This window comes from Rosa chinensis, chromosome 7, assembly GCF_002994745.2.
Source record: "Rosa chinensis cultivar Old Blush chromosome 7, RchiOBHm-V2, whole genome shotgun sequence".
Classification (NCBI taxonomy): domain Eukaryota; kingdom Viridiplantae; phylum Streptophyta; class Magnoliopsida; order Rosales; family Rosaceae; genus Rosa; species Rosa chinensis.
In genome coordinates, this window is record NC_037094.1 from 6,127,918 (window position 1) to 6,152,950 (window position 25,033).

A 25,033-nucleotide genomic window follows, 5' to 3' on the forward strand; every position below is an offset into this window, starting at 1 on the left:
TGTGCTCTTGGTCCAAAACTACTACTAAATAATGGGGTTACCTTTATACCCTTATGGGCAATTTTTTTACAAAATTTGAATCTAATCAGTATGTTTTATAATATTAGAAGTAACCAATACGTAAAAAGCCATCATTTAGTACTCAATTTTAATAATAGCATATAAACATCATTTCGAGCTTATGATTCTTGTGTAAATCAATAAAATAATTATCCAAAATAAATAAAATTTATTTACTATTTTGGTCAAAATAGTACAAATAATTAACTTAAAATTGGTCGAGCGGACTACCATAAAACTCCATGTCTAATGTTCGAGTCTCAACTCCGATCAGTTTGTGGTCAGCATATTTGCGTGGCATTTATGTTCGTGTTCATGTGGAGGGAGATTAGTATGGCTATAACAAGATACCCTCGTGGAGCTCGGTCTAAATACTAATCGGAATACTAACCGGATGAATGTTATACTAACTCGCTAACATAACTGAAGTGACCTGCTAATCGCTACCTCATCTCGGTAAAAAAAAATAAAAAGAGTACAAAAAAAAAATGTCGACGTTTAGAGCAAGTTCACTCATTGGGTCACCTACTATTCACTGTATTTTAGTGTATATTTCCATTCTCTGGGTCACGAAATACACTGTGCCCGTGACCCAGGGCATGAAATACACTGTACGGGTCATCATGGTGACTCAGGACACAAAATATAATGTGCTCGTGACCTAGATGGTGAAATTAATACTAAAAAATAATGAATAGTTGGTGACCTGGTGACTCAACGGGTGAACTTGCTCTTATGGTAGCCGTTGTTGTTGCCACCAACACAGGATCATTTTTTCCGCATATTTTATCCACCAGCACCAAGCACTCACTCTCAGCATTGCAACTTGTTAAAAACAAGTAGTATGGATTCCATGGAATCAACTAACCCAGTCGGCAAATTACCATTACTAGTCCATCTTCCTCCACCTCTTTTTCTTTCTTTCTACCACAACTTCTTCTCTCCTTGCCAAATTCTCGGCAACTTTTCCCGGAGGAAACAATTATGTCCGACCCCGAAGAGGACCGAGCTCCCGCCATTTTCCCCAAGTCAAAGAACCTGGACGCCATGGACTTTGATATCGACGTTTCCTGGCCCTTGGATCAGATCCAGTTCCTCTCTAATCCCACCTCCCCGCTTCTCTTCTCCCCCGCCGACGACCCCTGTTCCCCTCTCTGGGCCTTTCCCGATGTCGATCATGACAAGCTCGCCGGCGGAGGAGGCCGAGCTCTTCCCGACCCGGCCCAATTCGTTTCCGGTGAGTTTTCGTTTCAACTTGGGCCTGATGGGTTGTAATCGTTCTTATTGGTTTTTGGTTTACTGAATCATAAAGTTTGTATATTGAACTGTTTTCTATGTGCGTTTGTATGATATGGGAAAAGCTTTTAGATTTCAGCTTTTGGGTTTTGCTGGCAAGATAAGGCAAGGCGAAACAAAAAGGGTTTGGTTCTTGTATAATTCAGCTCTCTCTTTTGGGGTCAACATGAATAATAATTCAGCTGAGCAAGTGCTTTAGGGGGTTTCTTTTGTGGAAAGGATTCTAATTAAAGGAATACTAGTAGTGTTTGTTTTGGTTTATCTTAATTAATTTTGTTAAAATTTAACAAGTGTCAAAATTGCTCTCTCTTTCAGAAACTAAGGATTTGTAATACTCTGTTACACTCAAAAGGCTCCTACTGAATGTTATAGGATTTTAAAGTTCACTGCTTTTTTTCTTTAGGACAAAGTTTGGGAGTTCATTTATCTAGAAGATCAAAGTTTCGGGATTTCAAAGGTCCTATAAGAGTTTGAAAACACATTTCAGTGGCTTAACTTTTGCCATCCAGTTACCATATTGGCATATTGCTTCATTCAGCAATTTCAGTTCCTGAGAGGTTTGCTCATTTGGGTTTTGATTTTTTTTATTTATAATATCACAACTAATGCAGATGCTAATCCGGTTGTGGAGAAGCCAAGAGAGAATGAGGACAACAGAATGCTTCCATCCCCATTTTCGGGACTGGACCCAAATCCAGATGGTTATTTTCTAATTAAGGAGAGAATCACTCAAGCACTGCGGTACCTCAAGGAGTCGAGTGATCAACATGTACTAGCTCAGGTTTGGGCACCGGTGAAGGATGGAAGTCGGTATGTACTCACAACCTCAGGGCAACCCTTTGTGCTGGATCCACATGATGGACTTCATCAGTATAGGATGGTTTCTCTGATGTATATGTTTTCTGTGGATGGGGAGAATGATGGAGTGCTTGGACTTCCTGGCCGTGTTTTCCAGCAAAAGATGCCCGAATGGACTCCAAATGTTCAGTACTACTCCATCAAAGAGTATCCACGGCTTGATCATGCTCAGCACTACAATGTTCAGGGAACCTTAGCTTTGCCCATATTTGAACCCTCTGGGCGGTCCTGTATTGGTGTAATTGAGCTCATAATGACTTCTCAGAAGATCAACTATGCTCCTGAGGTTGATAAAATTTGCAAAGCACTTGAGGTTAGTTTACTTTGTTTGTTTTTTTTCTTTCTTCCATATCATGTGATGTTCTATATTTCAAATGTCAATAGATTTATTAGTTAATTACTCAATTGCAAAAAAATAGAGATTTGTCAGTCACATAACTTAATTTCTCCTGCAGGCAGTATGCTTGAAAAGTTCAGAGATATTGGATCATACAAGCACACAGGTGAGCAATGTGTGGCTAATTTGGTATTCTTTTGGAAACCAAGAAAATAAATATGGATTTCTTTCATTTATTCCTCCTCCATTCTCACAGATATATGCTTGGCACTTCTTGTAACCAGATCCAGATACGCAATGAAGGTCGCCAAAATGCATTAACTGAAATCTTGGAGATACTGACAATGGTATGTGAAACTCATAAATTACCACTGGCTCAGACATGGGTTCCATGTATGCATCGCAATGTTTTGGCTTATGGTGGTGGCATGAAGAAGAGCTGTACAAGCTTTGATGGCAGCTGCATGGAACAGGTCTGCATGTCCACAACAGATGTGGCAGTCTACATTGTAGATGCTCACATGTGGGGTTTTCGAGAGGCCTGTGTAGAGCATCACTTACAAAAGGGTCAAGGGGTTGCTGGGAGGGCATTTTTGTCCCGTAATGCATGCTTCTGCAGAGACATTAGCCAGTTCCGCAAAACAGAATACCCTTTAGTACACTACGCACGCATGTTTGAGTTAACCAGCTCATTTGCAATCTGTTTACAGAGCACTCACACTGGAAATGATGATTACATTCTAGAATTTTTTCTGCCGCCTAGCATCAGAGACAGTTGTGAACAGCAGACTTTATTGGGCTCCATATTGGCTATAGTGAAAGATCATTGCCAGAATCTTAAGGTTGCTTCTGGAATTGGACTTGCAGAGGAAGGAACAGTTGAGATTGTTCAAGCTTCTATAAATGAGGGACTTGACTCAAGACTTGAATGCATACAGATACCCTGTTCCATGGAGCCACTTCCAGGGTCTTCCTTACCTAACAGAGAAGAGATGGTGCGCCTAAATCCAGCAAAACCACAGTTAATGGTGGACATTGATGCTATTAATGATGAGAGGAATGCAGTTCACAACGGTGGAAAAAACAACATTTCTGTTCCCGAGAATAAAGACATAAAAAAGACATCAGAGAGGAAGCGTGGGAAAACTGAGAAATCAATTAGTCTAGAGGTTCTTCAACAATATTTTGCTGGGAGTCTTAAAGATGCTGCAAAGAGCCTTGGAGGTTATTTTTTATTACACTAAACATCAATTTTTCTCATGTTGTTTCAACAAATACCAAAATCCTTGTTTACATAATTAGAAAGCAGTACTAAATGAAATATATTGATCTAAAAGGAATTTTTGTTTTGCAGTTTGTCCTACCACAATGAAGCGCATCTGTAGGCAGCATGGAATCTCCCGCTGGCCATCTCGCAAGATCAACAAGGTCAACCGTTCTCTCAGTAAGCTAAAGCTTGTAATTGAATCTGTCCAAGGTGGTGAAGGAGCATTTGGTTTGAGTCCTCTTACTACAAGTCCACTTACTGGTGCTGTTGGCTCCATTTCTCGACCTTATACAAGCTCTCAACCCTATGAAGTTCAGGGAGAAAAGAAAGATTCACCCAGCTCTAGTACACCAGGAAGAGAGGGACAGGCTGGGATAGAAGATCCATTGCAAGATATTGGTAATGGCTCAAACTCATCCAAAACAGGTAGTGGCTCAAGGGAGGCGAGTACTGGTACCCCTACTTCTCATGGTTCATGCCAAGGTAGTCCGGCAAATGGAAGTGCAATGGTAAAGGACCCCTTTGTTTCTTCCATCCAGGAGCAATTCGTTGAAGTTGATCGCTCCCCTGAATCTGCATTTCGACCACCAGAGGAACTGTATGTACCAGTTCCGTGTTCAATACCAGATGCTCTCCTCATGACAGAACCTGAAGAACCATATAGAGGAATGCTACTAGAGGATGCTGGAAGTTCAAAAGACTTGAGAAATCTGTGTCCTTTTACCGATATAACTGTGCATGAGCAAGTTCCAGAAGTTTTCTGGACAGACCCCCAATGTCCTGATTCGGCTCCTAACCAATCCATGTCTACTCTTGCTTACACAATGCCTCATAACACATCTTTACAAGAAATGAGGAGTGTAACCATAAAGGCAGCATATAAAGATGATATCATTAGGTTTCGGATCTCTATGAGTTCTTGTATAGTAGATTTGAAAGAGGAAGTGGCAAAGAGATTAAAGTTGGAAGTGGGCACATTTGATATGAAGTATATGGATGATGACCTTGAGTGGGTTCTGATAGCTTGTGATGCAGACCTGCAGGAATGCATGGAAATTTGCAGATCATCAGGCAGCAATATGATCAGACTCTCTGTTCATGACATTCTGTCCAATCTTGGAAGCTCTTCTGAGAGCACTGAGGAATGAGGATTCAATTGTAGATATGTTTAGTTCGTAGAATCATTTCTATATGATGCTTAGCAAGTGCAGGTGTAGTAGGCATTGTTTGATAGAGCTTGCTTCATTTTTTTTCTTTAAAACGAAAGTGACTGCATTCTTCAAATCATTGTCGATATAGTGTTTCTCCCTCCGTGCCTCGATTTCATTGGACTTTTTGTTCCTTTACATTTTGCCAATAATATATAATGGGATGTCACATGTTAAGTAATCTGCATTTCATGACCCTTTATATCTTGTTTAGAACTTGGAACTTCATTTGTTTTCTCAGTTGCTGGGACTCCATGTTAAAGAAAGAAATGAAATGCCTTAAAGAATAAATTTAAGCAATAATAGAACTGTAGTAGTCAGTTAACTTTTGGGCCTCTTGTTTAATCCAGAACGATATAAATTCTTTAAGGCTTCACCTCTTAGGAGGCAACTAGTATACATGCCACAGGGTGAACATGGCACCTCGCATGCATTATTCTTTCTGTTTGCTACCTTCAGTGATGATACTTAAAATCACATCTCTCATGTTCATAGAGGCTACACACATCTAGATGTGTCTTGCCTTAACGAAAGACATGACCTGCAGTATGGTTATTTTGCCTGATACATATTAATTAAGCGTGAAACATTACTCCGATGAATGCTCCTTGCCGGGGAGATGGCAGAGTTCATCATGTGTTGTGGTGGTTCTCGGAGTGCGGCTGCTTATCTTTTTGGGTTCATTATCATCTATAATGATGACCTTCGACAAACTCATCTCTGGACTTGTAGTATGCGGCATAAAAAAATTAAAATCGCACACATTAGAATATTATTGGCATATTACCTCCTATAAAACAAAAAATAAGAAGGGACATACTTTTGTAGACGAAAAATTTATCGGTAAAAGCATCTGATAAAAATTAAAATAAAGGGTGACATATATTCAACAACGAATAAGTTATCAGCAAAGCCTATCATAAAAACTAAAATATAAAAGGGCACACCGCATTGTCCCAGAAAAAACCTCTCATATTAGGGTACATAACATGTATTTAAATGTGTCACCACAATTGAAAGACCAAATCCGCCCATCATCTGCCCATCTGATGCTTAAATAGATGAGATGAAAACTAATTTGCATGTAGGGTTTTTATCCGGAGGCTAATTAAGGTGATTAATTATTAATTACCATGACAGTCAATGGTGAAGCATACATCATGATGTTAAATGCAGTGGCTGTGACACCCACAACGGCACAACCATGGACCTCTTGCTGTTTATATGGGCAAAAGTGAGAACCACAAAGCTAAGAACACAAACGAAAATTGATCTCCATAAGAAGTACGAACCACCAGAAGCAACATGGACCTCTTTCTGTTATCAGAGCAGCTAAAAAAGATGATGAAGTAGACGACCTTGATGGCTATACCCAACCAGTTTATGGTGCACACCAGAGTGCTGTCCTGCGGCACCATGGGTAACCCGTATAAGGTCCAGACCAGGTAGTTGACTAGGGTTGCAAGGTAGGGGACTGGTGAGAATTTCTCCACCGACGCTTTCTTCCATATTCCAACAAAAGTTGGGCTGCACCAATACTAAGCCAAAATGACTTTTTAGTTATTTTAGCTAAAATTTGACTAAAAAATGACTCACATTGCTAAAGATGCTTTAATAGGTTTTTATTTTAATTACAACCTAAAGATTAGACACATATGTTTAGCTAAGCTCACTTCTAGGAATTTTCATATCAGCCTCCTTCTTAGTGTTAAAGGAAAGATCCCACAAGATCAGCTGTCAAATATTATCATTGATAATTAGTTAACTGTTCCTTATTTTGTGCACGATTGTAGGCAATAGAGTAGGATCTAAATATGTAGTATTGTGTATAAATGTGTAACTCAGCCTTGTGAATAATTAAGAAAAGCACTCTTTACCATATTATACATGTTTCTCTTTATGGTACTAGAGTATTGATCTGGGAAGATACTGTGAAACACAAACACCACTCTAGCCAAAGCAACCATGGGTAACAACAAAGAAAAGAAGCCAACCAACTTAGGCATGACTTTGAATCCTTCAAATCCTATATGGAAAAACTCCAACCATCCACTCTACCTACATCGTTTGAACTAGCCTAGCGCAGTCCTTGTGTCACAACCTTTGATGGAAGACAACTACAACACATGGGTTCAATCCATGAGCATGGCCTTGACAATCAAGAACAAAAACGGCTTTGTTGATGGATCCCTTAAAGGGCCAACTGAAGACAAAACTGAAGAACTATAGCAATAGAATCGCTGCAACACCCTGGTTATTAAAACATGGCTATTCGACGTCGAAGGAAATTTCTGGAAGTGTCATCCCCTACAATGACACGCGACTTATGTGGCTTGAGTTACAAGAACGATTTTCTCATGTGAATGTCGTTCAACTTTTCCACATAGAGAATGAGATTAATGATTGTGAACAAGGTAACATGACTGTGAGTTCATACTTTACTAAACTCAAGAGTCTCTAGGATGAAAGAGATGTGCTTTGCGAGATCCTTGCTTGTAGCTGTGGAACAGCCAAAGAGATCAAATCATATATAGAGCCCCAGAAAACAATGAAGTTCCTTATGGGTCTGAATGATTCTAATGCTACGATTCGCAGTAACACCCTTCTGCTGGATCCATTGTTGGGGGTGAACAAGGCATATTCACTAGTCCTTCACCATGAAAAGCAGGCAGAGGTCTCAAACGAGAAGGCCTTGGCAAAACCAGAAGTTGTTGTTTTTGCTGTGAAGAAAATGAATTATGAATTCAATCCAGAAAATGGTGACACCAAGTGTGGGAAGTGTCATAAAACAAACCATAGCACCAAGAATTGTCGTGCACATCTCAATTAAGTGCACTTTTTGCAACTAGAAAGGACACACATATGAATTCTGCTGCAAGAGAAAAGCTGCAACTGAAGGAGCACAAAATCACTCCAAAGGGAATCATGTTATGTCTTACATGCCTGACAAATAGGAGGTTACACCCAACTTCCCTTTTTCTCAAGAAGAATGCAAACAGATTCTGAGCATGCTGAACAAAAATAAGGTTTCCACAACTAATCAAGTTGGTGATACTTCAAACCATGAAGAGCTATCAGGTAAAGGCTTTTCTTTTACTCAAAATGGCAAGGAGAATATTTGGATATTGGATAGTGGTGCTAGTGACCACATTATTTGTAGTCCTTCCCTTCTTATCAATTAGAAACCAGTTGACAATCGTCTTGTCCAATTGCCGAATGGTTCATCGACTAAGGTCACTCATGTTGGAAAAGTTGTTTTCTCTCCCAATTTCACCCTCCATAATATCTTGTGTGTACCATTCTTTTACTTAAATTTGATTTCCACCAGTAAGTTAACATTTGACTCTTTCTGCATCACAATCTTTCTCAGTTAATTTTGTGTCACATAGGACATACGATCGGGGAAGATGATTGGGATGCGAATTGAGCGAGAGGGACTCTACTACCTCGACCAAACAAAGAAAAGAACATGTAATTCTGTTTGTACCCAAAACTACGATATTTGGCATAAACGCCTTGGACACCCTTCCAGCAAAGTATCTATGTTATTTCCATTTTCTAAAAATAAATCTTGTGATACAGACAAGTGTTTAATTTGCCCTGTTTGCCAAACAAACCAGATTGTCTTTTTCCTTAAGTTCTATTTCCAGTGAGTCATGTTTTAAGTTGATACATGTTGATATTTGGGGTGGTTATCATGAACCTTCACTTTTTGGTGCAAAATTTTTCTCACCATAGTCGATGACTATACTAGGAGTACATGGGTGTATTTGATGAAACACAAATCAAAAACACGAGACCTCTAGTCAATTTCATTCGCATGGTTGAAAATCAATTCAATACCAAGGTCAAAATTGTGCATAGTGATAATGGTCCTCAGTTCAAACCTTAAAAAATTTATGCCACTAAAGAGATCATCCGCCAATCTAGTTGCGTCAACACACCCCAACAAAATGGTGTTGTTCAGCACAAGTATAGACACTTACTCAATGTCTCACGCACTTTGCTTTTTCAATCTGGTCTTCCAAAATTTTTTTGGGGGGATGCAATCCTTACATTAGTTTATCTCATCAACCTCACACCCACCCACAACTCTTCTCAATGGTAAGACACCATTTGAAAAGTTATTTTTAAAGGAGCCCACTATTCCCATTTATGAGTATTCGGTTGTTTGTGTTTTGTATCCACACATGCTATTAAACTTACCAAATTTGATCCTCGATCGTGCGACTCGTTGTATTTTTCTTGGCTACCCTTATGGTCAGAAAGGGTATAGAGTGTTTGATCTCATACTCCAAAAGGTTTTTGTCTCTCGAGATTTCTTTTTCTTTGAAGACAACTTCCCATTTCAATCCATCAATAATTCCGCTGCACCTACACCTCAACCAAATGTTTTGCCCTTATCTTTTGATATGGACTCATTCTCCACGTCCAATTCTCAAGTTCAAAACTTGGATGACTCTCCAACTAATCGTTCTGAGTCAACACCTTCATTTCCAATTAAAAATTCTGAGCCAACATCTCCATCTCCAATTGCTAATTTTGAGTCAACGCATTCATCTCCTACACCAACGCCATCACCATCACCCGATGTCACTCTATCAAATCCTATACCAATTCCACTGGATATTCCCATACCAACCATTGACACATCACCACCTAGACGGTCCACCCGACCCACTAAGCATCCCACATTTTTATAGGACTTTCACGTCGAGGCAGCCCTTCCGCCAAGGTTCGTACCATCATCTTCAATGAACATGGTCACACCATCAGGTACTGCTCACTCTCTTTCCTATGTTTTGTCATATGATTACCTTTCCCATAGTCACAAAGCTTTTACCACACAACTTACCCTCCCGAAAGAACCAAACAGTTTTCATTAGGTAGTTCAAGATCCAAAATGGCGAGACGCCACACAATGAAATTAAAGCCCTTCAAGCTAACAAAACTTGGAGTCTTGTGCCTTTGCCACCTCATAAAAGACCTATAGGCTGCAAATGGGTCTATAAGATCAAACTTCAACTCGATGGTACTGTCGAACGGTACAAACCTCGATTGGTTACAAAAGTATATAGTCAAATTGAAGGTGTTGATTACCGGGAAACCTTTGCTCCGATAGCCAAATTAACCACAGTTCGTGTGCTGTGGGAGTGGTCAAATTCTGCTAGGCCTCCAATTAAGGCGATTAACTCCGTAGTTAGTATGGCGTTAAATTTCAGTCATGAATGTGGCGATTATTACGACAATAACTACGCACAATGATTATGATTATAAGTGCGCAATGAATGACTATCATAAATACGCAATGAATGACGGTCGTAAGTACGCAATGATTAACTGTTATTAGTGCAGCAATAATTGTCATTATAAGTGTGTAAATAAATGCAGCCATCAAATCAGAAATAATAGCGGCTTGTTCCCGAAGTAAGTCATCGCCTATATAAAGGAGGCTTGACGTCCAGGTAATCCATCAAATTCCAATTCTCTCTACTCCATTACCAAGAAACGTACAGACTTAGGCATCAGATGGTTTTCTACAGGTACCCCCCCTTCTCCTCTAGCGGAAGGTCAAACTCCAGGTCAATGCTCAAATGAAGCTTCTCGATAGTTCCCGGTCAGCTCTCGCTCCAGTCCGCATTCATTGGTGAGTCAAACTCCTCCACAAAATTTTTTGTCACCAACATGTGCTCCTTAGCATCGTTGCTCTTCGAAGATGGCATTTGCACCAATTTGATGTTAATAACGCCTTTCTACATGGTGATCTCTATGAGGAAGTTTACATGTCAATACCTCCTGGTTTTGGACGAAAGGTGGAGAACCGAGTATGCAAGTTGCACAAATCCATTTATGGATTAACAGTCTTCACGACAATGGTGCATTAAACTGTTAAGTGCTCTCAAATCTACTGGATTCCATCAATCATGGTCTGACTACTCATTATTCGTCCGCAACCGTCCAAGTAGCTTTATTGCATTACTGGTCTATGTTGATGATGTGATATTGGCAGGATACAACTTAAAGGGTATAGCAAATACCAAGTAATTTCTTTCAATCCACTTCAAGTTAAAAGACATGGGTCAACTCAAATACTTCTTGGGGATAGAGGTTGCAAGATCAAAGCAAGGAATTACATTATGTCAAAGAAAATATGCTTTAGAGATTTTGGAAGATGCTGGGTTTATGGGCTCTAAACCCTCACAGTTTCCTGTCAACAAAAACTTGTCACTCGCACAGATAAGCAGGAACCTATTAATTGATCCATCTCCATATCGACGACTTGTGGGTCGATTGATTTACCTCATCATCACGAGGCCTGACCTTGTTTATGCAGTCCATATACTGAGTCAATTCATGGATAAACCCAAGCAATCACATCTTGAAGCTGCACACAAGGTTCTCAAGTACATCAAATTAGCACCTGGGCGTGCAAAGAATTTTCTTGCCCTCTACAAGTTCATTGGAATTGAGAGTGTTTTGCGATGTCAACTGGGCTTGATGCAAAGATTTAAGGAGATCAATAACTGGTTATTGTATTTTAGTTGGCCATGCACCCATTTCATGGAAGACAAAGAAACAAAGCATTGTGGCTCGTTCAAGTGCGGAAGCTGAGTACCGCTCTATGGCCACTACATGCTGTGAGGTTACTTGGTTGAAAAGTATATTGAAAGACTTGAGAGTAACTCACACACAACTAGTTACAATGTTTTGTGACAATCAAGCTGCTATACATATAGCTTCAAACCCTGTGTTTCATGAGCGTACGAAGCACATAGAGATTGATTGCCATTTGGTAAGTGAAAAGATTCAAAAAGAAATAGTTCGGACAGCCTACATTAGAACTACAAATTAGCCAGCTGATTTGTTTACCAAGCCTTTGAGTTCGACACAATTTGAAGTACTACTCAACAAGTTGGATGTCATTAACATACACTCCAACTTGAGGGGGAGTGTTAAAGGAAAGATCCCACAAGATCAGCTATCAAATATTGTCATTGATAATTAGTTAGTTGTTCCTTATTTTGTGCATGATTGTAGGCTGAGTAGGATCTAAATATGTATTATTGTGTATAAATGTGTAACTCAGCCTTGTGAATAATTAAGAAAAAAATTCTTCACCATATTACTGTAAACACCAAAATTCTGCAACGAATGAAAGGACACGTGTACAAAATAGTATATTTTATATTAATGAATTTGAGGGTTACAATCTTTGTAGATGCTCTTTCACAAGAATCTCCTCTAATTTGATCTCTGACGTTGATTTGATCCAAGGGTGACGAGCACTTGATCTTGAATCGAACGGTTATAGTGTGAACTTCTTGTTATGTTGATGATTTGAGGAAGACGATTGACCAAGGGCTGTAGAAGCTTGATCTTGATCGGATTTAGGCCACGAGTGGTGCCACGTGGTGAGTGTTCTTTGGCTTTGGTAGGGGATGAACCGGCACGTGTGTTTGGTGCTTGTTGATTCTCCACGAGCTTGATGAAGAACTTTGTAGAGGATTTACTTTGTTGACGACTTACAGAAGGTGGTTGATCAAGGGATGCAACGGCTCGCTCTTGATCGGATTTGAACCACGAGCAATGTCACGTGGCGAGTATGGCTTTGATGGCGGATGAATAGGCACGTTTGCTTGGTGCTTATTGATTCTCCATGAGTTTGACGACTTCTGAACTTGCAGATGATTTCCCTTGTTTGTCTGAAGTCGGTGAGGTGAAGAGACCGACTATTTGGCAGCTTGATAGTTCTTCACAAGCTTGAGAGACTTCTGAGCTTTGGAGAGGTTTATTTCGTCTGCTTGCGTCCTTCTGTCTGTCATCGTCCTTGTTGGTATACTTGACTCAAGGGCGATTGGCGCTTGATCTTGAGTCGTATGATGACCACGAGGGTTGACACGTGAGAGTGTTTTGGCTTAAGGTTGGTGATGAACCGACTATTTTGCAGCTTGAGGGCTCTTCACACGCTTGAAGACTTCTGAATTTTGGGAGTGATTTTTCTCTTTGGCAAGTCATCTGAAATTTCCCAATCCGTAGGGATAGGATGGTCCGCTAGAAAATCAACCAATGCTTGTCCTTTAACCGCTTTGGCCGGTATGTAGATTATTTCATACTGATTAAGGAGTAGCGCCCATTTTGCCATTCGCCCTGTTAAGACTGGTTGTGACATCACAAACTTGACTGGGTCAGCTCGTGCCACTAGATGCACAGTGTAAGCTTGCATGTAATGTCTTAACTTTTGGATGGCGAAGACGAGTGCGAAACAGATTTTCTCTATCGGTGGATAATTTAATTCTGGTCCTGTGAGAGTTCGACTCAAGTAATACAACGCCTTCTCCTTCTTTTCTTCATTTTCTTAGGCTAGGAGTGCTCCGAGTGATCGCTCCTGAGCAGCAATGTAGAGGATAAACGGCTTCCAAGGACGGGTGCACCTAACACTGGAGGGTTTTCCAAGTACCTGTTTATGCTTTCAAAGGCTTTATGGCAAGCTTTATCCTATACGAAAGGCACATCCTTCTTCAGAGGTCAACTAAAAGGCTGACAACGGCTTGCAAGGTTCGATATGAACCTTCTAATAAAGGCAAATCGTCCTTGGAGACTTTTTAACTCGCGTAGATTTCTTGGCTCAGGCATGTCTTGAATGGCCTTGATCTTTGACCGGTCCACTTCAATGCCACGATGCTTTACAATGAATCCAAGAAACTTGCCTGAACTGACACCAAAATCACATTTGAGAGGGTTCATCTTGAAGTGGTACTTGCATAGTCTATCAAACACCCTTCTTAGGTCTTGCAAGTGATCCGTCCTCTTTTTTGACTTGACCACTAAATCGTCGACATAACATTCCACATACTTGTGAAGCATGTCTCCAAAGATTTTCTGCATAGCACGTTGATATGTTGCACCAGCATTTTTCAACCCAAATGGCATAACTTTGTAACAATAAATGCCTTTGGGAGTGCGGAATGCGGTAAGCTCTTCATCCTCTAAGACCATCCTAACTTGATTGTATCCAGACGACCCATCCATGAAGGATAGAACTTCATGCCCTGTTATTGCATCCACCATGAGTTCAATCATGGGCAAAGGAAAGTTATCTTTCGGACATGCGTCATTTAAGTCGCGGAAGTCCACACATACACGGAGTTGTCCATTCTTTTTCTTGACAGGAACTATGTTTGCAATCCACTTAGGATATTGAACCTCTCTAATGAAACTTACAACAATCAACTTATCAACTTTAGCTTCAATTTGAGGAAGAAGTTCTATCTGAAAGCGTTGTTGTGTTTGCTTGATCGGTCGAGCCTCAGGTTTAACTGCGAGATGATGAACCGCTACCTTTGGGTCAAGACCAGGTATTTCTTTGTACGTATATTCAAGCAGTAGATCATAGTATTCATTTTCTTCTTTAGGACTCAGCGAAGCGCTCAAGAAGATAGGTCTTGGATCTTCCTCAGTTCCCAAATTGAGCTCTTTAAGTTCGTCGACAGTAGCATGCCCCCCATCTTCAAGTTCTGGATGAGCTTCATCTACTTCATCCTCGGAATGATCATGGTCATCTTCTTTGAAAGCCTTTGCTTTTGCTACCGTGATATGATAGGCAGACTGTACAATCTCATCTTCGCCATTGCCATCAACATTATTAGTTCTGACTTGGCCAGTGAGTACGATGGTGTGCTCCTTCACTTTGAGTTGTTCACTTGAGCTAACCTTTAACACAGAGCGTCGCTTCATGTGTGATAGGATGAGACTTCGGATCTCTTTAACCTTTCCTTGGTCGTCGATCCCCTTTTTCTTTCGCCTTTGTTGCTCTTTGGGTGCTTGTATCCTCTCAAGTGCCGACTTTCGAGGAGGTGACTCAGAGTTCTTATTTCCTTCATCGGAAGACGACAACCTACTGAACACGGAAGCTTGAGTGGTCGTTTGGGTGATGCGATTGAAAACTGAGATTAGGTTTATTGATGTGTCGACACGATCAAATACAGAAACTAGGGGCGCCAATTCATCCACTTGTTCAGGCACCGCAACTTGAGAATTAGGATGAATAGGGTCAAATGCCAAAACGCGAGGGGCAGATTCAGATTCTTGAGCCTCTTCTTCTACTACTTCAATACGAATGTGTTGCGTGCTTGCCTTTGCAACTTTTCTTCTTCATGAAATTTTAATCGGTTTGCCTGGTACAAAACTAAGACCTACTTTAGCAGGGTCAGCTGTGCATCCATGCTCTCTCAACCTCCTCAGCTGTGCATCCTTGACCACCTTCCTTGCTTGATGAACCGAAGTCATATCCGGCCTTTGCTAGCAGCTTATAAGCATTAGGGTCGAATCCTTCCTTTGTCCTTTTGTCAGGAAGTGTCCCGTGCTCTATCTTGCCTTGAATAGGTTTGACAAACCCTTTTAGCGGCTGCTTGGTGGGAGTTGCGTTGCTCAACTTCGTCAACCGTATCATTGATGTTTCTTTTAGTAATTCTACGTCCTTCTCGTTTAACTTTCGCGGACGTTCTTGCTCATTTGGCTCCACAAAAGGAGACTCCCCTTCTTTTCGCCTAGACCTTGGCACATAACGAATCACTGGAGTAGAGGAGTTGATTATGTTCTTTGAAGCTGTCACTTTAGTTTCCGACGAAACTTTATGTGGTTCCTCAGTGGAATTTCTTGCCATGCTGGGTTCCACTTCCTTATGACACACTTCTGCAGTCTTTCCTGTAGAGGGTACTCCAACTGGGAGAACTTCCCTTAATGTTTCATCATCCATGTAAAACTTGAAATCCGCAAAGTGAGATTCAGCTTCAGTGAATGGTTTAGTATCACTTGCTATTGTTTTTACTCCGCCATCGTAGAACTTGAAGCATTGATGAAGAGTGGAGGGGACGACACCATTTTCATGAACCCACGGTCGTCCTAACAATAAATTGTAGGAGTATTCGACTTCATTTCTCCAATCATCATATCTACTCTGATCATCCCTATGGCTCTTTGCCCCCCTTGGTTGAAACCTTGAATCATGAGACGGCTTCGAGACAACTCCTCCACGTTGATGCCAAGCTGCTTCATAGTCAATCTAGGCATGATGTTTACAGCGGACCCTCTGTCTACAAGCATGAGGTTTAGCTTTTGATCTCGCACATACCCTGTCACGAAGAGAGGTCTATTATGTGGCTTAGAGCCTAATTGAAGGTCTTCATCCGTAAAGTGGATGGCATCACGATCTGCAACACACGTGACGCATTCCTTCGGTTTCACCTTGTTAATGTCTGTGGAGTTCTTGCCTATGTCGATCGACACCTGTACCAAAGCACATCTTGTCGATTTTGGCAATTGTAGTAGATCAGAGATGCTAAAGTGCAATGGTAGGCCTTCTAGATGCTTCAACACCTCGTTCTCCTTTGACGTTTGGTTCGTATTGACCATGCTTGACTCAGCCTTGGCAGAATCCTTCGAACCAAATTCATAGCTTGTTGTCATGTGGGCGGCTCTCACCTTTTCTTGTTTGTTGCCTTTCTTGGGAAAGGCTCTTGTTGACGAAGCCACACCATGGGGTCTTCAAACAAAAGGATTGACAAATCTTGTCCTACCTTTCTTGAGACACTGACGATTTTCTTGTGACTGCTTGTATTTTGCTTGAGTGATAGGTACACATGGCGATGGGCTCTTGCGTGCCTTCTTTTGAGTGACAAGTATCCATCCCTCGTCATCAACAACTGAGTCAACTTTAGGAGTAACAACAGGCGCGATGCTAGCTTGCTGGATTCGCTTGACTTTCTCTAACTTTGACTTTATGCATGGCTTTCTTGAAAGCTGATATGGTGCTTTCATTAGAAGAGAAGGCAACGGGGCAGGCTTGAATGACCCAAACACGATGGTAGTGCAGTTTACCTCAGTAACATCATTGACATCCAGCTCAATCCTTCCTTGCTTGGCGAGATTCATTATTAAATCTTTCAGAACGAAGCATTTCTCCACTGGGTGACTGACGATCTGATGGTACTTGCAGTATTTCAGGTTCTTGACACGATGCATTCCTCGGGCCACTTTCATTCTGGGAGCTCTATCACCTTCTTCTCAAGTAGATCTTCCAACATGCCTGCCACATCGGAATCTGGGAAGGGATATGTCTTTTGTTACCATTCCTTCAACGAACGCTTTGTTCTATCGTAGGTGCAAATTGGCTCTGCTTTCCTAACCTCCTTATCTCGTGTAGAGATTTTGACTGGGGCAATATTGATGGCCATCGATTCTTTTGCAGACTTCTTCGGTGCCTTGTCAAACTTGCCTCCGAAGCCCTTGTCTTTCCTTTGGTCAACAATTGACTCCTTCTTCCCTTTGTGGCTAGCTATACTCAACTCCATGTCGTGTGCTCGCGTAGCCAGCTCTTCAAACGTACGGGGCTTGATTCCCTGTAGGATGTATAGCAAATCAAAGTGCATGCCTTGGATGCACATTTCCACTGCAGATACTTCTGACAGTCGATCTTTACAATCGAGACTCAACGAACGCCACCTATTAATGTAATCAACTGCGCGTTCATCCTTCTATTGCTTGGCGCTGGTAAGTTCCATCATGCTCAATGTACGTCTCGTGCTATAGAAACGATTTAGGAACTCACGCTCCATCTGATCCCAACTATCGATCGACTCAGGCTCCAGATCTGTGTACCATTCCAAGGCGTTGCCTTTTAATGAATGTACAAACTGCTTAACAAGATGATCTCCCTCCGTTCCAGCATTGTTGCAAGTCTCAACAAAATGAGCAATATGTTGTTTTGGATTGCCCTTGCCCTCGAATTGCTGAAACTTGGGCGGCTAGTACCCATATGGCATCCTCAGGCTATCCACTCTTTTTGTGTATTTCTTGGAATATGTGAGAGAATCGCGAGAGGGGTCTCCATATTGAGCTATGATAGGGTTATTGATCATGTCTTGCAGCTGCTGGACGGACAAAGATCCAAGTAGACCTTCACTGTCTTTGTCATTTGTCTTTGAAGTTTCTTCTTGTTTCTCTTTGTCATCCTTATACGGAATCCTAGCAGAATCCTCATCATTTTTTTTTCTCAAGCCTACTCTAAAGTCGAGCAATCTGCATATCCTTTTCTTCGATGGTATTGGTGAGCTTTTGAACTGCCTCCATCAGATTAGCTACCTGCTCCTCGAGCGTGGCTGCCCCAGTCATCATGACTTGCATTACTGAGGGGTGAGACGTACCGTCTGACTGCATCCCAAAAGTGTTATCTTCTTCAGCATCAGAACTCCCCTTGTATGATCCCGTGCTTGAGTGACCATCTAAGGCAAGTGAGAACGACCGTTCCTTTGGTTTTGTGTTTGGAGCTTGTCTCTCTTCACTTCGAGGGACATGTTTCTCTGCCCCTAAACTTTCCAGGGTAATGATTGGTTGGCGAGGCTTAGAAGGCAAAGCCACAAATGTTGTTGGCTGAACCTTTGCCATGCTTCGAGTGACATGACCAATTGAGTTGCTGCTCGATTTTGAGGTCGTTGTCTTGGACTTGTTCTTCGGGATGACTTGAGTGTTCTTGGAAGCCATCGCTCGAACGGATTTGTTTGGAATCGTCTTACGAAGAAGGAGATGAAAGGCAAAGAGGTCCCACCGGGTGTGCCAATTTGTAAACACGAAAATCTAAAAACAAACAGAATGCAGAAACGTGTACAATAATAATAATTATATTAATTTATGTGCGGGTTACAATCTTTGATAATCCTCTAATTCTATCTCAGACGATGAATTTCACTCAAGGGCTTGACGCTTGATCTTGAGTTGTACGATGGTCACGAGAGTCGACACGTGACGAATGTTTTGACTTGAGGTTGGTGAGGAACCGGCTATTTGGCAGCTTGAGGGTTCTTCACACAAGCTTGGGAGGCTTCAGAAATTTTGAGAGTATTTTCTTCTCTTTTTTGGCTGAAGTCCTTCTCTTGATTTGAGAGGGGATATTTATAGTGTCGGCGTCTCTCTCCATTTGGAATGCCTTGATGAAACGTAATTAATTGCATTTTCCTTAATAACATAATCAAATCAATCAGCCTTAATTAACTAACTTAATCACGACCATTAAGGAATTAGCCAATCAATTTGATGGCTGATTTTAATTGTATTTCATTAATAGCATAATCAAATCAATCAGTTTTAATTAATCGATTTAATCATGACTATTAAGGAATTTAGCCAATTAATTTGATGACTGATTTTTGTCTTGATTATCAATTTAAATAAATTGACATCTAATCAGCAGACGAGATTTAATGCTTGATTTTGACTCGGAATCAATTGATTTAATTTGATTGATTCACTTTAATATCAATTGATTTGACCGGAACGAATTCATTTATTGTCGTCAGACCTTTCATGTGTTGCCAAGTGTCTTTCTTTGAGTTCGCGTGATTTTGCTTACTCACAAGCCACGTGCACATTTTGTGGGACCCACATGCCGACTAGATTTGTTCAGTCATAATTTTAATTGTTGACCGAATTATTTAATGAATTTTATTTTCATTAAATTTTTGGTGTCTACAATTACGTTTCTCTTTACGTAGGTATTCTATCATTGCAAGTTGACCATATTTCTTAGGTTGAAAATCTCTAACATATCCCTATATGCATATATCTATCAATCAGGCAACAGTTGAGAATGAATAATGATTTAATAAATATGACAATATACAAAAGGAAAAGTCCAAACCTAGAACAAAATAATTTACCATATGGTGAGAAAAGAAAAGATTTGAAAACTAAATCTCATGAATAACATACCTTATTAGTAGATACCATACTTTCGAAAGAGAATACGATCACTAATGCATAGGTGATACACAAGATCACACCAACAAATTTGAACTTCTTTCTTATGGTCTACAGGAACTGAACTAGTATTTGTATAGTTTGAAATCATGGTGCTATATATAAAAGTTTTCCTCAATGAAAATTTGAAATCAAAGCATGCATGAATTAAGCCATAAATTACATACTTTTCAAAGTGGAAAATTGTCCGTACAATACCTGACATTTTCCCAATTCTAAACTTCAGTACCTCACGTTTAGAAAATATCAGAATGATACCTGAGATTTTGACCCCGACCGAAGATTGGTACCTGGTGTCGTTAGCTCCGTTACAAAAATTGACAGCTGGCATATTTTGATCATTAAATGACCAATTTACCCTTTAGTTTTAATTTTCTTTATTTTTTTTCATATAATAAACAAAATTCTATTAGTTTTGAAAAATTATTTAAATTTTTGGTTTGTCAAATTTTATCTTTCGAGCCCGTAGGATTAAACTAGGTGTTGTTTCAAGATTGTAGAATTTTCAGAGGATTTTTTCGTACACCGGAGCTATTTTTAATAATTTTTGGAAGTTGGTAATATCCACAAATATAATTAAAAATAGAAACTAGAGGCGGTTTAATCTGGAGCGTCCATTTTAATCACCGTTTGATCTCAGCCGTTGGATTTGAGTATATATAAGTTGAACCAGCTTGAGGACCACCAGATTACAGCCCAAACCAATGGTATCTCCACTTTCCGGCCAGCACCCGACGTCAAACAAGGTCTTTCGACTCCTCTCAGAGTCGCGAACCGGAGCTCGGTTGTCCGGAACGACCGTCGACGAAGGCAGGAAGAAGCCCGAAAACTTCTCGGGTTCGCCGGCGGGTTTTCTGATTCTGGCTTGGTCATAGCATCTCACTGGTGTCAGAAGCTTCCTTTCGACCTCACCGACCTATCCGTAGTGTTGGTTTGTCCAGATGATAAGACATGAGAGAGAATCGAAATGGAGAATAATTTTGGGATTTCCGGTAAGTTTCCAAGCTTCTGGCCGACCAATCTGGTTTAGTTTGCTTGCAATTATTGTCTTTTGAAGATTATGTTTTTTGGGTTTTGATTGTTTCAGTGTATAATTGCTAGATTGGGGTACTGTGATTTGTTCTTGAATCAGAATATGCTTTGGATTTTGATTTTTGTGTGAAATAAATAGATAAGAGAGATAGTTGATACAGATTCATTGATTGAGGGAAGAAAAATAGAGGAAACTGATAGCGGAGTGGTTAGTCCAAAGACTCTAAACTTGAATAGACCAGAGGGGACGAGAGATAGAGAGAGTTATGGGTTTGAATGGGGACAAGAGAGAGGAACAGTAGGAAGAGAGAAAAAAAATAAAAAAATGTTTAGATAAAATAATAATGGATTAAGACATGAAAAGACGAAAACATCCTTCAGCTGTCAGGTTCCGTAATGGAGCTAAGGGCAACTCCAACCATTGACACCATTTGGGGGTGCTATTCTCATTTAGCACCCCCTTGCTGCACTATTCATATAGGACTCAATTCTCATCTCCAACCATGAGGTGCTATTTTCACTATTCTTGACTAAAATATAATATGAGTATAATTTTGATGAATATTATATTAAAAATATGTTAATTTAATTAAATAAGGTAAAAAAAAAAATTTAACATTTTATCATAATATTTAAAAACACAACTCCACAATAACTCCGACGTTTGATCTTTTCCGACGGAACCATCACCCCCAACGATGATCCAAGCTCGGCAAAGAACAACTTCTTCATTGTGTCCCCATGAATCCCCTCTTGGAGCCATTTTTTACAAGACAAAATATATATATATATATATATATATATATATATATTTAAGAACAAGAAGATGTGTTTATGAATGGAAAATTGTAAAGGAGATGGAGGATATTTAGTATTTAGTGTGAGGAAATAAAAAAGAATGGGTTGGTATTTATAGAATTTTCTACAATTTACTGTTCCAACGGGTATATTTTTTTCCCACAATTTTCTCGTAATTTTTTTAAATTTTTTTTGGAACAAAAAGGCCACAATATCTGTCACGCTCCTGATTTTACACACATGAAAATCAATATATATATAATCTCATAATTACATATGCGTGAACGTTCAGCTATCAATACAAAATACCTAGAAACTTTTTCCCTTTTAACCCAAGTACACATTGATGCCCTGAACCCACTATGTCAATATTAACTAGCTCCACAGAGTCATATATTATAATGCTTAAGAATTAAATTGTCAACAACAAAATAAAACATAAATGCAGCTCAGAGTAACTATACAACGGAAGTCCTTATCAACGGAAAAGTCACAAAGATAGCTTCCTACCGTAAAGCTGCAAAAGCGCCACCTCAGCTTCAGCCACGATTTCCCTGACCTACAGGATTTACCCCTACACCATTCCATTGAATAGTGCACCGGGTTGCCACACAATAAACCCGGTAAGCTTATGAAGCTCGTATGAGTAAACTCAAAACCACAAAGCAAAACACATTTTTAAGTCACCTCAACCTAAACAACAATAAGCACACATCTCACACCTATAACCATCAATTCCATATCCTTCCATATTGTGCTTACATAAGTCAACTGGTGACTAAAGCATCATGCTCAGAACCTCAATCCTAGCATCCAATTACACAAATTTCGGTCAAACAAGACTTCCTCAAGCAATGTTTGACGCCATCCTAACGCACTACGGCGAATTCCAAATCACATTCACTCACACTACGGCGAATTCCAAATCATCACATAGATTCATGCAGATATCGCCAGTCATCACATAGATAGCGATCATCACAAAGATTCATCATACTGATGTCATCGATTCATTACACAAATATTCATACACAAGCTTTACATGACAATCATCACAAAAATTCATCATACTGATGTCATCGATTCATTACACAAATATTCCTACATAAGCTTCACATGGCAATCATCACAAAGATTCATCAATACATATATATTTCATGTAAATATACCTATATGTAGTCATTCACTTAGGAATACCGCTAATACCAACTATAGTCGTAGTTAACCTAATAACTCCAAGACAATAGAGTAATCTCGCTCATAACAAATATCGATCATGCTCATAACTAATATCAATCATGCTCATAAAAAATATCGATCCTGCTCATAACAAATATCGATCATGTTCATAACAAATATCGATCCTGCTGATCATAACAAATATCGATCCTGCTCATAACAAATATCGTGAGATTTACTCACCAAATGATAAAGGTAATCCGTTCATTAATGAACCTTGTGAGATTACTCACCTTTGAATCTCGCTGTGTCTTCACACGAGAACCAAAACAAGCACAATCGCCGCAATCCGTTCAACAAGCACCTGAACACATAAGGTATTGATTTAGTGCACGAATCACGAAATGATTTAAGTTCGAAACCCCTGTTTTGAACCCAATTCCCCATGAGTAATGCCAACAGAGACGAAACCTCATCCGAGACCTCCCTAAGTCTCCAAAGTACTTTCACGATCGAGGTATCCAAACCACAAGTTGATAGGAAGCTTGAACCCTCACGGATCAAATAAATTTACCGATATGAAACGGTAAAAATCATAACAAATCCATTCGAACTCCAAAATTTTCATATTATATATCGAAACGCTCGTATCAATGAGTAGAACATATATAATACTAGAAACAGTCCCTTATATGGCCGGAACACCACCGGAATGCCTCCACAGGCGGTGGTGCACCGCCGCTGGCCAAAAACTCATTATTTCACAAAACTCCCAACATCAAAAAGCTTCATCTAAGCATGCTTATGAATTTTCATAACTAGCTCGAAGTCAGAAAACAAGCATAAGGGATCGAAAACTACCGAACAAGCCGTGGATTACTGTTCAATCCGAGTTGAATCAAGTTTCATTTGAATCGATCCAAATAACCATCAAAGATCGATCAAGGAGGCTGCTCTGAGCTCAACCAAGAAGACTTGAAGCCTCGCCGACGTCGGAACAAGGATTTCCGACTGGGTCCGAAAACCTCAAACTGCACCGCCTTGCTGCACTTCCTCCACCACGAATCGCCGCAAGAGGCTGCCACAGAGACGACCGCACGAGAGAGGTGAATCGTTCTGTGTAGGTTTCAAGGCTAGACGTCTCTGGAGATCGCCGGAAAATCCAGGTCGGATCACCTGGTTCAGGTCGGGTCAGAAGCGGGTGAGGAGAGAGAACGGAGCGTTTCTGGTGATTTTCCGGAAATGGTGAAAGTAAATGGAAATAGTAAATTTCCAAAAGTGGAAACTCCTATTTATAGAACTTTCCCAAAACTTCCGCAGACCATAATTTTCTCATACGAACTCTGATTGACACGTTCCGCATGTTCACAAACTCGTATCGACATGCTCTACAACTTTCTTGAAGGAAGTTTTCGGAGAATCCCAACTTATAAAAAGTCAACCTTTGCGCCCCCTTAAAACCATACTTTTCAAATAATTAATTCGTCCGAAACACTTCTGCTCAGTCCACGAGCCATGAAACCGTCCTATAACCACAATTTAGATTCCGGAAAATCGTCGGAAAATAAATGACGAATTTCCGGGGTACTACAATATCCCTTCATTTAATAAGAGCCGTTGATAAGTTTTTTTTTCCCTCAAATCTGAGCCATCATATTGAAAATAGATCAGTTTGAGTAAAAAAATTAAAGGCACATCAGACCGTCCATATTCAAAATGGAGCGATCTCAGCATGTGTAGTTTTTTACCATTGCATGTCCTAAAGGTCGGCAACAGACAACCCAGCATCGCGGGGCCCACTGGAGCAGACCACTTGCAGGTTACTTTTCTCTCTCCAGCGCAATTAAGCGCGTGCTCTTCCTCCCATCTTCTTATTTCTGCGCGTGCTTCTCATCATCATTCTCCAGCGCGTCTCTCTCTCTCTTAGGCTGGGTCAGCCAAGCTTGTGGTCCCAGACCACTGTTGATGAGTCTTGGTCTTGGAAAAGTCTCAATTTTGAGACTTCAACTGAGCTCAAGTCCCATTTTTATGAGACCAGCCCCCTCTAAAAACCTTGGTTGGAGATGAAAAGTCTCATAATTGTTCAATTTCTGACTTTGAACCCCAAGGGTGGAGTTGCCCTAATGGCACCAGGTACCAATCTTTGGTAGGGGTCAAAACCTCAGGTACCGTTCTGATATTTTCTGA

At 40.3% G+C, this 25,033-nt stretch overlaps 1 protein-coding gene across 2 annotated transcripts; it reads left to right on the forward strand.

Annotated features, from left to right (window-relative positions):
* Window positions 1–854: 854 nt before the first annotated feature.
* On the forward strand, window positions 855–5,207 carry LOC112176500 (protein NLP6). 2 transcript variants are annotated; one of them, XM_024314458.2, is made up of 6 exons: window positions 855–1,297; window positions 1,760–1,813; window positions 1,968–2,527; window positions 2,670–2,717; window positions 2,836–3,775; window positions 3,906–5,207. In XM_024314458.2, the coding sequence occupies exons 1-6, from the start codon at window positions 1,045–1,047 to the stop codon at window positions 4,964–4,966; spliced, it is 2,916 nt and encodes a 971-aa protein (XP_024170226.1). In that variant the 5' UTR covers window positions 855–1,044; the 3' UTR covers window positions 4,967–5,207. The 2 variants fall into 2 exon arrangements, with proteins under 2 accessions (XP_024170226.1, XP_024170227.1); XM_024314459.2 differs by lacking the exon at window positions 1,760–1,813 and having other exon boundaries at window positions 859–1,297.
* Window positions 5,208–25,033: the final 19,826 nt, after the last annotated feature.

Excerpts from the sequence above, each read along its gene's own strand:
- LOC112176500 (XM_024314458.2), top strand. The coding sequence starts at position 1,045 with ATGTCCGACCCCGAAGAGGACCGAGCTCCCGCCATTTTCCCCAAGTCA. Across the intron at positions 1,298-1,759 it reads CCCGGCCCAATTCGTTTCCG|GACAAAGTTTGGGAGTTCAT; the intron begins GTGAGTTTTCGT and ends TTTTTTCTTTAG. Across the intron at positions 2,718-2,835 it reads TGGATCATACAAGCACACAG|ATCCAGATACGCAATGAAGG; the intron begins GTGAGCAATGTG and ends TCTTGTAACCAG.